The following is a 12726-nucleotide window of genomic DNA, read 5'->3' on the forward strand; positions in this document are numbered from 1 at the left end:
GGTAAGTGATATAGTGTATCATTGCGAACACAAAGTGACGTGACATTTCTCGGTATCCTTACGAGAGCTAAGCTGGTCTATTTTATTGTAAACAAATATCGGAAACGCTAGGAGATTCTTGCGATAATCTACCTAACGGGTTGCCAGCTTCCTACCACTGATGTCATTTCCTTGGAAATCTTATAAACCCGGAAAAGAATGTGCCTATCAGCCCATAAATAGTCTTTTAACAGACAGTAAAGGTACAGTACCTGTTTCTTGTGGCCTCTGTATTTGAAAGCAGTTCTTTCCATCGTGCAATGATAGATGCTTTCTCGTTTGTCACTAAGGTCTTTTCCAGGTCACGCATGCTCGGGTCGTGAACAATCTTTTCTCCAAGCTGATCAAGTTTATCCATCTGTTTATCGTACTGTTTGATTTCTTTCGTTAAATCCTGAAAAAATTGGTCAAAGCAACAAATTAAAAGAATTTCTCCACGAGCAAACTGGTATAGACCTTATGCAAAAATGGTTGTCATTCATTTCTGTTGTTTGGTCAAGTTTCTTAAAACGCTGATGGTGACACTTAAATATATATGAAATATTATGCTATTCGGAGAGGTTTCAGTGTTTTTAAATGGCAGCCAAGTTATGACTCATTAAAATTTAAGAGATTTGTATGGAAAAAGTCACCTTGGTCTGCCTAGCCTCGTTTTCATGTTTTTGGCAATATAAATGCCCCTGAAACTTCCCATTAGATGAAAGTATAGCTTTTAAGCTTCATACACTGATTCAATTTGACTTTATCTTTAAGTTAAAGTAATTTAATTTTGTTGACAAATGATTTTTCTGGGAGCCGAAAATTAACAGCCGCCATATTTGCATTGGGTCTATTTGACTTACAAATTTCTCCTACTTCGTTGTATAAAATTACAACTTTTGTTTGTCGCTTTAATTATATAAATCACTGCTAGTAGTTGTCTTGTTTCTAACCTCGATTTCCTGCCTTTGAGCCCGCGCATGATCGAGATCTGGAGCAGTTGTATCTTGAGCTTGCACACGCGCAGAAGTATCAGCTATCCACTTGAGAGTGGAATTACAAGAGTTCTTCCACTCCCCTAACAAGTCGTTTTGACGCTTTTGTAAGTTCAGGAACTCTTCTTCGATTCTGCAAAACGATAAAGCACAGAAAACAGGTAAGATATAGTCTGCTCGAGTAGTCTAAATGGATAGAAAGAAAAACCAGATGGTTCGTTGGCATGGATGCCAACTCTGTAACAAGAAGCGACCCTTCCTTATTTGATGCCAATTTATTACAGGTCACCCTCAGAGTGCAGACCTAACAATTCGCTTGAAGCCGAAAATAGCAACTATTCTCATTCATAATTATGACGCGGAATTCAGAAATGCGTGGTTTTCATAACCCCGTTTGTTTATAGATAGTTGCGTTAGGTAATGCTTAATTACCACGTGCACAATCGCCGTATTTAAAGATCCCTTTGCTTAGTTAAGAGACATTTCGAAAGAGATGCGCAAGCCGGGAAGTCCGGGCGAATTTTTAACCCTCCCACCTCCCCTTCGGCGAAGTAATACACAGCTATAGTGCTTTCTCACCCAGTCGCTCATTGCCTCGGCCACAATCTTTTCCCATATCTTATCCACGCCGGACAATGAGCAGCATAATTTATGAGTGAGAATGGTATACTATGTTGAAGGGTACCGAGAGAATAAAATGCCCTTTTTAAAATGAAAAGCAGACCATTAGAAACCAAGGCAGTGCTTGAGCCTCGACATATCAAACCGATGACCAGGACACTTACGCACTTAGACCACGATGTCTCTGACTGAATACAATAAAACGCCTATTTCTTCTCGAATGAAATTTATCGTGATCACAAACCTTGGCTCTCTTGAATTCGCGTCGTTTTTGACTTTATTCCAACGTTTCTTGAGCAGTTCAGACTCGTGCTCAATTGTCCGCTGATCATTGTCTGGTAAATCACTTTCATCGAGCAAACTGTCGGAGCTCGCGAGGAAATCGTCAACTTGAGTGTCCAACAAATCCACGTCTTCTTTCAATTTCTGCAGAAAAGAAGGCAAAATACATTAATAATATCAGGAAATTACTGAAGTAAGCATCATACCGATCCCTATTTTCTTAATCCTAAGATCCAGATGATCACAAATAAACTCTCATTAGCCCACCAGGTGATGGTACCTAGAAGGTGTAAGAAAGAAGACAACAAAAAGACAACGGGTTCAACCTTTTTTAGACTAGTTAGCTGTACTGAAAAGATCATATAAACAAACAAACCAACAAACGTAACTCGACAAGCCTATAAACCTATAAAGATTGAAGATAGGGGGGGGGGGGGGTACATCTTTACATGATTTACCTCACAAGCGTCCAAAACACAAGAATTAAATCTGGCACAAAATTTAAAAATCCATGGTGGCCGTGAGGAATAAGCTAAATATCGAACAAATCAAATTAACAGCCAAACAAAAATGCAGGTTCCACCTTGTTCCTTTGAAACTTGGCAAAGGTTATTAGTTTAGGAAAGAATATGTAACTGCTTCACATATCACTTTATTAAATGACCCACCTTGGCTTCCTTTCTTTGCTTCTCAAGTGTGTCCAGATCAGGAGCAAGTTCCTGCTCACAGACACTCTCCACTTTTGAGACCTCCTCTTGGATTGTTTCAAGTTGGTCGTTCCACCTGGAAAACTCTCCTTCAGTTTTTTCCAAATCTGACAGTTTATCTTGCAGCCTGTGAGTAATGAGTGTCATGTTAAGCTCAGTTTGGTTAAGAGGCAGATGTTAGATGGAATTACCGGAAAGAGAATTTCGACCGTCTATAGTAACCATTTATAAACTCCAAAAAGTAACGTCAGATGCTTAGCTGTCGAGGTCGTATAGAAACGAACAGTATTCCACAGTGATTTAGCAGGATAATCATTTTTTTATTCAACAAACTGTTAACGAATATCTTTTTTAGTTGTGCAGCGCTCTGTAAAATGTCGGATGATGCTCCTTGAGGGCACTTCCAAATATGACAAAAATGACAAACGACAAAATATCGCAGGGTTTCCACTTTAACGAAATAAAAAGGACATCCTGGCCATATCTGGGCATCGTAAAAATACTGTATACCTAACCTCGATGTTTCTTTTATTGAAGTGTTCCACGTTGTATGCAATTTTCTCGTAATCTCTTTTCCACGTTAAACCCACTTGCGTGTACTTTTATATAAAGTGCCGCAGGGGAAAAATTACAATTGCAATCCAAAAATAAGCTACGTGCATTTCTGGGCGGAAGAATATGTTCAATTGTCATTATATTATTCCGTGTACTCCCCCCCCCCCCCCCCCCCCTTTTACTTGCAAGACCATTGTTTACGTTCCTTTGCTCATCCCTCGAATTCTATCAATTGATTCCAGCAACTGGTATGTTTGTTCGTGAAATTATTTCCTATTTTTGCTGTCGTTGATAATTTCCTTATTATTATATATTCTTATATATTGTGTTATTACTTAGCCTGGTGATCATTAATCTTGTCCACGACCCTTGACCATCGCTCAAGCCGGTCATCTTTATCGTTTTCCATGCTCTGTTTGGATTTCTCGTCGATGACAGGGTCTGTTAATAAATCGTGAGTGTAGATCTCGAAATCATCCACTCTCTTCTGCTGTTTGAGAATGAGGCCCGTTGATTGCTAAATGGGAAAAGAAAGAGAGATTCTTAAACAAACACTTAGATGAACTGGATGAAGCTTAGCAACCAGTTACTTTCCAATTACCAGTTAACCCAGTGAACGACTTTTGCAAGATTCGTAATCTGATTAGCTTCACAGCCATCTACTATCAATCAATAGTAGGCTTTTGGAAAGGGGGGAACCTTGTTGCCCCCAATAAGACGAAAAGTGTAAACCAAAAAACGTCAATACGTCAGTTTTATCGATATTCTATGTTTCACAGAACAGGCGTGCTGCTCACTTTCAGTTTGTATCGACTCGGCCGACAGAAGCCTCAAGCTTGCAGTCTTATTGATAATTACATAAAAGGTACACCAGGCTTTTTCCTTTCTTTAATAATAATAATAATAATAATAATAATATTGTAATAAAAGATTGTGAATGAAGAAGTTAAACAAATGCAGTATTCCCCGTTTACAGTAAACTAACTGCACGTTGAATATGCTGCTGCCTGCCGGTAATAATCTATTTTATTCACATTTATTTTTTTCAGCGCGACCAAATTACTAAGTTTCCATGCAGTTTGTAAAATAAGTAAGACGAAGGTGATAGAAGTGAAACCATCTTTTATTATGAAGTTGCAAGATGGTATAAATGTTTGAAACATTTGTTTTGGAAATGGTTCCTGGTTATGAATTACAAACGGCCCATTTAGCTGATAACGGCCTGTATTTAGTATTAACATGTAAAGATTATGCCCCTTCTCTTGCCAGAACTTAATAAAAGAAATTAAGCATGACGTTATACGGCAAACGGCAAATGCGAGCTTGCCTTTTATTTTGTTACCTTTTTTATGGAATTCTAAAATTAATCCCTCATAAAAATAGGGAAAAAATCCCTTATACAAGACAAACACAAAACTTCTCAATTCCTCGTACGAACGCCAAACAGCAGACGACAGACGTTGAATTTTTGCCGTTTGCGGGAAAAATAAACGTCATGCTTAACCTCTATAATGGTCGAAATACAATTTTGATTTTTAAAAATGCAAAATCCTACCTCAAAGTCCTCATTTTGTCTTCTGACGGTTTCCAAGTCATCTCCTACTGGCTCAAGTCTCTCTGTCTCCCTCTCTGCTTTACGCAAAAAGCTGTCAAAACTACTCAGTCTTTCCTCCCAGTCGTGAAGCTTTTCCCTGCGATTCTTCTGTAACCTCCTGGAAGCTTCGCCAAGTCTTGGATAAAGCGGAAAATAAGAAAATGTCGAGTTTAGCAAAAGCAACGTAAAGGCTGGCTAGTTGTGATAAAAGGAGCTGCAATACAGATCAAAAGAAGTTGATACACTTGTAAAAGCGATCTTTTAATCATGCAAAATATTGTTTTATAACTCTCCTCGTAAAAGATTGTTTTTTTTTTTTAAATGCTTGATGTTTATCTCTAAATTCTTCTTTCCCAAGCAATTAATGTTGACAAACATATATGTCCTAATCTCGGTGTGTGAGATGGTCAATTCTCAACATTGCTTGGGGAGAAGGGGGCTTCAATTTCCAGTTGAATTGTGCTAAGTCTCCCAACACTACCATTTGAAAGAAACTATTATATTGAAGGGTTTTTGTCAATAGCTGTTATTGCAGTTGAGCCGGCGATAAAATATTCTTTTGTTAAAGGAGAAATTCACTCCAGAATGGCCATTTATTTTCTCTACGCCAATAAAAAGTTTATACAAAGAAATGTTATTCGCCAAAATTTCAGCCTCCAACGTGCGCTTTAACCTTACGAAATCTTTCCCAAAACTCGACAACTGAAAGCCGCCATCTTGGAGCTGGTAATGTTGCGTGACGTCAAAGAGCTCAGTCTGAAGTTTGGTGGGAAAATTTAAATACTCGAAACTCATCGTTTTTTCGTAGTGGCTTTTGTTTGTCAAAATGCCTGTTTGTGCATCTCCATTTTGCTCAAATGGAGCTCCAAGAAATACAAAGAAACAAGGAGTTTCGACTATTAAAATATTCCGCCAAACTTCAGGCTGAGCTCTTTGACGTCACGCATACATTACCAGCTCCAAGATGGCGGCGTTCAGCTGTCGAGTTTTAAGAAAAATTTTTAGGGTTATAGCGAACGTTGGAAGCTTAAATTTTGGAGAATGCAAATCTTGGTGTAAACTTTTTATTGGCGTAAAGAAGCTAAATGGCCATTCTGGAAGAGGAGGTATGCAAACGAGGCGAAAGGGTCAACACATCGATCAACACAATGCAGAATGACCCTTTCGCCTCGTTTGTATGTCAAACCGCAGAGAAATGCAATAACAGCTATTTAAAAGTAATAAAAAATGGCTCAATATACCGTGACATAGCTCCTCTAACGAGCTAAGCATAAGTGCAACAGCAGCCTGGTAAAAACAGCAGCTACATAAGCACAAGTACACGAAGAACAAATAAACACACTCGTTCAGCTTATGCGTGAATCACTTAAAATAGAGGCGTCTACATAATAAAGACTGTTTTAATTACAAAATGCCGCCATAACATTAGTGATGTGCGCACTTTAACTTTACACACCTTTCCTTTCTTAAGGCCACGAAATCCTTGACTCGGTCCCAGCGCGCTGTTAATGAGTCAAGATGCTCGTCCACCTCATCTTTCTTTTTCTTAGTGAGTTTAGGATCCACCCTGACTTTCTCTCCCAAAGCAACGGTGTCCATAATCTGAGGCGTGTTTAGATCCACTTCGTTAGAGAATATCTGCAGAAAAGGGCAACAGTAAATGAAGTTAACCTTGAAGAATTAAGACGGAATCCACCAGGAAGTCGAGTAATATTTTGGACAAACATCGAGTACCAGAATAATTATAATTCAATCGCGTTTTAACTTACCCTTATTTAAAGGTAAATATGTAAGTAATTATCTGTGATGACACCAATAAAAAAATTTCTTATCAGAGTCAGAGAAAATGAAAATCAAAGTTCACAAGCTATAGACAAAAGCTCACGTGTTTTAAGCGATTCAGGGGAATTCAGTGGAACTTCGAAATTGGTTTTCGATGTTTGGTGTACAAAAGATTTCTTCTGATAAGATATTTGAAGCAGTAACACAAAAGATTGCAATAAGGTGTTAATAATTTTGGTACATAATTTCTTCCATGCAATAACTACTTAGTCCCGGCGGATTTCGTCTTAATGCAATTCGCTGGAGTGAGCGTGAAATTTTTTGTGCTTCATTGAATACGAATCCCTTACCCTTTAAGTCACCAAACAGGTTTCTAACTTATAAAGTACAGTATGAAATACAAGTCGTAATAAGTCTCAAAACATGTTGCACCAAAGCTTACCTCAAATGCATCTTCCTGTCTCCTAACGGCATCTATGTTATTTCCTATTGGGTCATCAATAACCGATATCTGGCCCTCCAGCTTATCTAACGCAATTCCCGATCTTTCTGAGCGAATCCTCCAGCGCTCCAAAGTATCCTGCTGCTGTCGTTCTAATCTGTCGAGGTTTTCCTCCAGTCTTAAGAAAGGAAAAAAAAGAACTACTTGCTAAGGCTGTTTTTGAAATTACAATGGACTCCTTAAGGATCAGTGTTCCCAGAAAGCCAGCAGGGTGATAAATTTGCAGAAATTTCCACCATAAATCAATCAATGATCACCCGTGTTCAAGCACTAAAGCAACTGCAGTTTAATGCCCCACTTACGTCACCACACCTTTAAACAACAACAAATACTTTCCAGAACTACTGATTTAACCTGATTACATTTTTGATTTTCAGGAAAAGCAAAAGACTAACAAGCAAGATAAAAGTCACGAGTATCCTGATTTTTAACGGCTTCTGAGAAAGTACGCCTGCACTCAGGGCAAAGAAAGGAAGAAGAGGAATTTAGTTGCTTTCTTTTTGTGCCCAAGTGCCCAATTTCCTGCCTTCCGCGCTTACTATGTATAACGTCAGTGTGCAAACAATGTAAAAGGTTATTGGACTTCTCAGTTACCTTGCTTGTTTAGCATTGGCGAGGTTGACCAGGTCGTTCCAGTTTTTATTGCAGATGGCCGTTTCCTCTCGCACGACTTTTCTTTCTTCTTCTCCAAGACACGGGTCGGACACTAAGTTGCTGCTGAACTCGTTTAGATGAGTGACCTTTTCCTGATACAGCGGAGCGTCTTTGATAACGTCCTGCATTACAGTGAGAACGCGCAGGAGACATAATTAACATTTTAATCCCGAATCATGTCTCATTTTCTTGAAATTAATGTAGGCCGGTTTAGTGAATGACTACCAGACTTGATCGTGTCAGTGACAATCGATTACTTACTTCTTTTCATAACAATATTTCCTAGTACATGTATACAAAAATGAAAAAAAAAAAATAACTTAAGTGTTAATGTATTTAGCACTGTTGTGCTAATTGTGGACACTGTAAATAAATAGACAAATATTGCAAATCGAACATAAACTTGTTAAAAACCCCAACTGGCAGGAGGCTAACCAGTTGGCTATTTACAAAGCGTGAAGGATTGGATTTGGAAAGACCGAAGACAAATCCAACTAGTGGCAGGGAGGTGGACTTGAACCCGGGGCCTCCAGATTACAAGTATAGCGCCCTACCACTAGGCCAATAGAATAGAAGATGTCTGGCCGGTAGTCATACACTTTGGGCAAGTTGAAATTGTGTATTCCTAATTAAGGCATTTGTCTCCGTAAGGGAAATGTACACCACCAACAACAACAACAACAACATCAACAACAACAATAACAAAAGCACAAACCTGAAAGTCATCCATTTGTTCTAAAGCAGCGTCAACATCAGTAGCGAGTCTCGTCTGAGCATCAACCTTGACTCTTGTCTTCGTCACCCATACATTGACTTCGTTCAGGCCTTCATGCCACTTCTGAAGTTTGTCCCTTTGCTGAATCTTTAGCTTCTGGATGGTGTCATCAATTCTGGCAGAATGGTGAATGTTTGGAGACTTTTAAAACGGTATGTAGTACTGTATTTGTTTTTCATGAAGGAGTTTAAAGATACTCATTCATTTTGCTCGAAGATATTAGGTATTGTTTATAGCAACTCTAGAAATTCGAGCATAAATAGAATTAATGAATGTATCTATTTAAATTATTCATAAATAATCTTATTTATTCCCTTCAAGTACATTGTAAAAACATCGACAAAACATTTAAAAAACTTCCGGTTTTTAACGGTTTGCCTCGACCTTTTCCTCTTGGTGTTGGAGGACTATTTAAGGTTAGCTTTGTGCTGTGATTTTTGGTACCGTTTGTTGTCCTTCAATTCCTCAGATTGGACTTAGTTTGATTGGATGATGAAAACGCTGAAAGCTAAGTTAACAACTAATATAAAGCTCTTCATGTACCTTTCAGTTTTCCACGAAACCAACTCCTCTAGATTCTCCCAGCGGTGGCTAAGATCCAACACTTCTTTCTGAATCGCTGTCCTGTCGTCCTCCGGAAGTTCTGAATCTTTCAACAGCTTGTCCCCAGTCTCCAGAGTATCGCTTACTTCGCGTTGATGAGATAACATCTCGTTGTTGAAATCCTATTATTAAAAATCAATCAATCAATAAATCGATCAGTCATTCAGTCAGTCAGTCAGTCGGGGGCGCGCGCCAATAAATCATCCAGCTTAGTAAGTCATTTAGTCATTCGATCAAAAGCTCCATTTATGTTTCAAAAACTTCAAAACATTTTATTTCAAAGTAGGTGACTATCTATCAGGGTAATATTACTGACATTGTAGAAAGCATATGTAATCTATTAACATTTGTACTCATGGAAAAAAGCTTTAAGAAGTGAGTGTATACAAATTCGACAAATTTATTTCCAGCTAAATTTGTCTTAAGTTTACCTCAAGATCATTCTTTTGCTTCTTTACGGTATCGAGATCCGGTGCAATTGCAAACTGAGTGTTCAGCTTGTTTTCTGCTGACGAAATCCAAATCACGAGAGGATCTATCTTTCTTCTCCAGTTCTGGGTTTTGTCTAAGTGCTGCTGTTCCTTTTCAAGAAGTAAAACTTGGACACTAAAAAACAACGAAATTAAAGTTATAATGAAACTTATGTTATCAAAGTTATGAGATAAGAAAAAATTAACAGGAGACAAAAGCTATTTTCCTTACCTAAACAAAACCAAACCCATGTGAAAATTAATTTAAGAAATATACACATAAGTTCAGTCTGAACATGGTCTTTCATTTGTTTTGTTTTGTTTTTTTCATTGAGTCGAATGAATTCTAGTAAAGTCACAGTTGCAAAGAAGAGCACACACAGTCGAAACTCCAGTGTGCTCGCCTCCCATGACAGAAAACTTATCAAAAAGAGAAACGAGGCCCTGCTCTCCAGCCCCATATACATGAATACTGTGCAGTAAGGGCATCGCTCTAAAATGATAAACTTACAGGTTTTCTGTGCAGGTTTTCTGTAAGACGGAGATCCCACTAAATATCAAATGGATTGGAAGTTCTTAACACTAACCTTTGTTTTTTTCCAGAAGTTAAAGTGGCCAGTTTATTCCAGTCGTCATGTAGTGCAATCATTTTTTCATGGACTTTTTTCCTGTCCCTTTCAGGCATGGAGTTGTCGTCGATAATCTGATTTCCCTCGTCGATGACTTCGTTTACTTCGACTTGTTTGGTAATCATGTCTTGCACTAAATCCTACAAAGATACAGTCACACGAAAACTAGTTGGAACAGAATAACTGGAAACCATGTCAAGATTAATTCAAATACGATCTCTCTTCAAAGGCCATGTTTGGAGAAAAGGAAAGACCCCACGTACAGTGTATGTATGCTTCAATGTTGTGAAAGAATAACTTTACCCAATTCTTAAAACAATGTAGACGGAAGACACTAGGGATGAAAATGTAACATAAAACAGTAAAGTCCTGACTGCGCCCTCAGAAAGTAGCACCAATATACCAACTAAAACCAAGTGAGATTCATCCTTTCCAGAAAGGAGGTCGTAAGAAATGTTTCTCCATCAACAGTCAACAACTTTACCTCGATAACACTTTGCTGTCTTTTTATTCCCCCAAATGACGACTCAGGGGAGGTAGGACGGGCACGCAATCTTGTGTACTTCTCGTTCACCCAATCATGTAGAGTGTCACATCGTTCGTGCCAGGTCGTTACGGTTTTTTGTTTTGTTTGAGCAGCCCCAAGTTCGACTCCAAGTCTAAAATAACACACAAAAGTCTAAGCAGCTGAACAAAACTGTTCATTGAATACTGTTCATTCCTTATGGCTAAATTAGTACAATTATTAAACGACGTTAAGCAAAATATTGTGATTTGTCAGTGGCAAGCATTTGTCACTGACAATTGGAAGCATTAAGATCTGCCAAAGCAATGAGAATAAAGTGAAAAATACATCGAATGATAACTGTGTTTTCTGAACTTCATATTAAGCCAAATGAGCCATGTAATTAAAAAACCGAAACAAATACATAAACATTGAAAAACTCATTAACTATTCATGAGGGTGCAAACCAATCCCAGCACAGTATTCAGATCACATGTACACAACTGTAAACCCCAATACAAATCAAACAATATTATTTACTTTTGATACAAACTCCTGCTCAGCTAATTAGTATTCATTAACTTTTGATACAGATCTCTACTGATTCGTATAACAATACTTTGCATTCAATTTATTGTTTTCATTTCACAAGTACAATAAAATATTCGCGTCCGATCTGTATGGCCCTTAACAATGGCTCGCCTATCGGCTCGCCATTGTAAACGCCCATACAGTTCTCCCGCTCATATTTTATCTACTACGTACAAAACGTTAAATATTACTCCATTTTGTAGTAGAAAGTTGTACATCCCTGCTCTTCCAGTCAAAGTGATCGCTCGTAAGCATAGGAATAAGCATGGGCATAAGAGGCTTCATCTGGTTGAGTCACGATCTCGAAAAAAGTTCCACTAGAGTGAAAAGGGGGTACATGCATGTATGCACACTTAGCTATAGGATATTACCTGGCGTATTCGTCTTGTGATGCTTTCATAAGTGCTTTCCATTTCTTTTCCAAATACACGACATCTTCAGACACCTCTCGCCGATTATCGCTACTCAGATCCTCGTTTGATGTCAACTCTCTGCCGTAGTCTAAAGTGTTGTTCAATTCAGGTTCGGTAACGACAAGGCCCGCTGTTAGGTCCTAAAGGATAACATGTCAAAATGAATAATGGGGTGACATGAGCTGCTAGCTACTTTCCAACATAAATTCAAGGAATTATCAGTTCTGTATTGCACTTTTGTTTATACATACACAGAGCGCTATTTTAACCACTTCGTTTCGAGATATTTTCTCAACAATAAAAGATTGTGTGTCAAGTAAAAAAAGTTTCTTCGTAGAAAATTAGTTTTCTTAGTGACTGCTATAGAGCAATAATTGCGTCAAGAAAGTGATGTAGAGTTGCTTTATTAGTTCGCTTCACCACGCTGCGAGATGCTTTCTCGGCCAATGGAATGGAATGCGCATTTTTCATTGCGTTGTACAAGTTTCTTGTAACTGGCCATTGCACTTGCTTAGGTTTTGGTTTAACGATACTCAGTTCAAAAACAAAGTTACTGTTCAACCATAACAAACTCAATGATACCAGAAGCTCCTCTCTTCCAAAAGAACCGCACCTTTAAGATGCCAAGAGAAATGGAACGACAGTATTAAATCTGATGAAAGATGTTCTGCTGACTGGACTAGTTCCTATTGTCTGGCAGCTAGTTGCACAAAAAGCACAAAACTCGTAAACTTCCAATTCAGATTTCTTCATCGTATTCTACCAACGAACCTTTTCCTAACAAAAATTGATATAAAGCAGGACCCAAACTGCTCTTTTTGTACCAACCATCCCGAAAACCTGATCCACCTGTTCTGGAACTGTACAATAGTAGCAACCTTTTGGGAAACTTTGACTGAAAAACTTAAACAGGTCAACCTAATAACGATAGACTATCCAAAACACGCCGCCATATATCTGGGTCTGAGACCAGACACCACCAAGTTTTCACTTCAATTAAATTTCTGCTTTCTTCTGGCAAGACATTATA

General features: G+C 38.3%; 1 protein-coding gene across 1 annotated transcript in view; it reads right to left on the reverse strand.

Annotated features, from left to right (window-relative positions):
• The window catches only part of LOC144655881 (uncharacterized), a 66205-nt gene that overhangs the window by 22071 nt on the left and 31408 nt on the right, over positions 1 to 12726 (reverse strand). The window contains exons 33-47 of the mRNA XM_078516053.1: positions 11655 to 11836; positions 10672 to 10846; positions 10146 to 10327; positions 9520 to 9694; positions 9029 to 9210; positions 8426 to 8600; positions 7651 to 7832; positions 6997 to 7174; positions 6229 to 6410; positions 4734 to 4908; positions 3514 to 3695; positions 2585 to 2750; positions 1879 to 2060; positions 972 to 1146; positions 252 to 433 (exon numbers count right to left, since the gene is read on the reverse strand). Of these exons, the coding sequence (XP_078372179.1) occupies positions 252 to 433; positions 972 to 1146; positions 1879 to 2060; positions 2585 to 2750; positions 3514 to 3695; positions 4734 to 4908; positions 6229 to 6410; positions 6997 to 7174; positions 7651 to 7832; positions 8426 to 8600; positions 9029 to 9210; positions 9520 to 9694; positions 10146 to 10327; positions 10672 to 10846; positions 11655 to 11836 (2675 nt within the window). The remainder of the gene's footprint in view (positions 1 to 251; positions 434 to 971; positions 1147 to 1878; positions 2061 to 2584; positions 2751 to 3513; positions 3696 to 4733; positions 4909 to 6228; positions 6411 to 6996; positions 7175 to 7650; positions 7833 to 8425; positions 8601 to 9028; positions 9211 to 9519; positions 9695 to 10145; positions 10328 to 10671; positions 10847 to 11654; positions 11837 to 12726) is intronic.

The sequence above is a fragment of the Oculina patagonica genome, chromosome 6 (assembly GCF_052425735.1).
Source record: "Oculina patagonica isolate OP01 chromosome 6, crgOcupat, whole genome shotgun sequence".
Lineage (NCBI taxonomy): Eukaryota > Metazoa > Cnidaria > Anthozoa > Scleractinia > Oculinidae > Oculina > Oculina patagonica.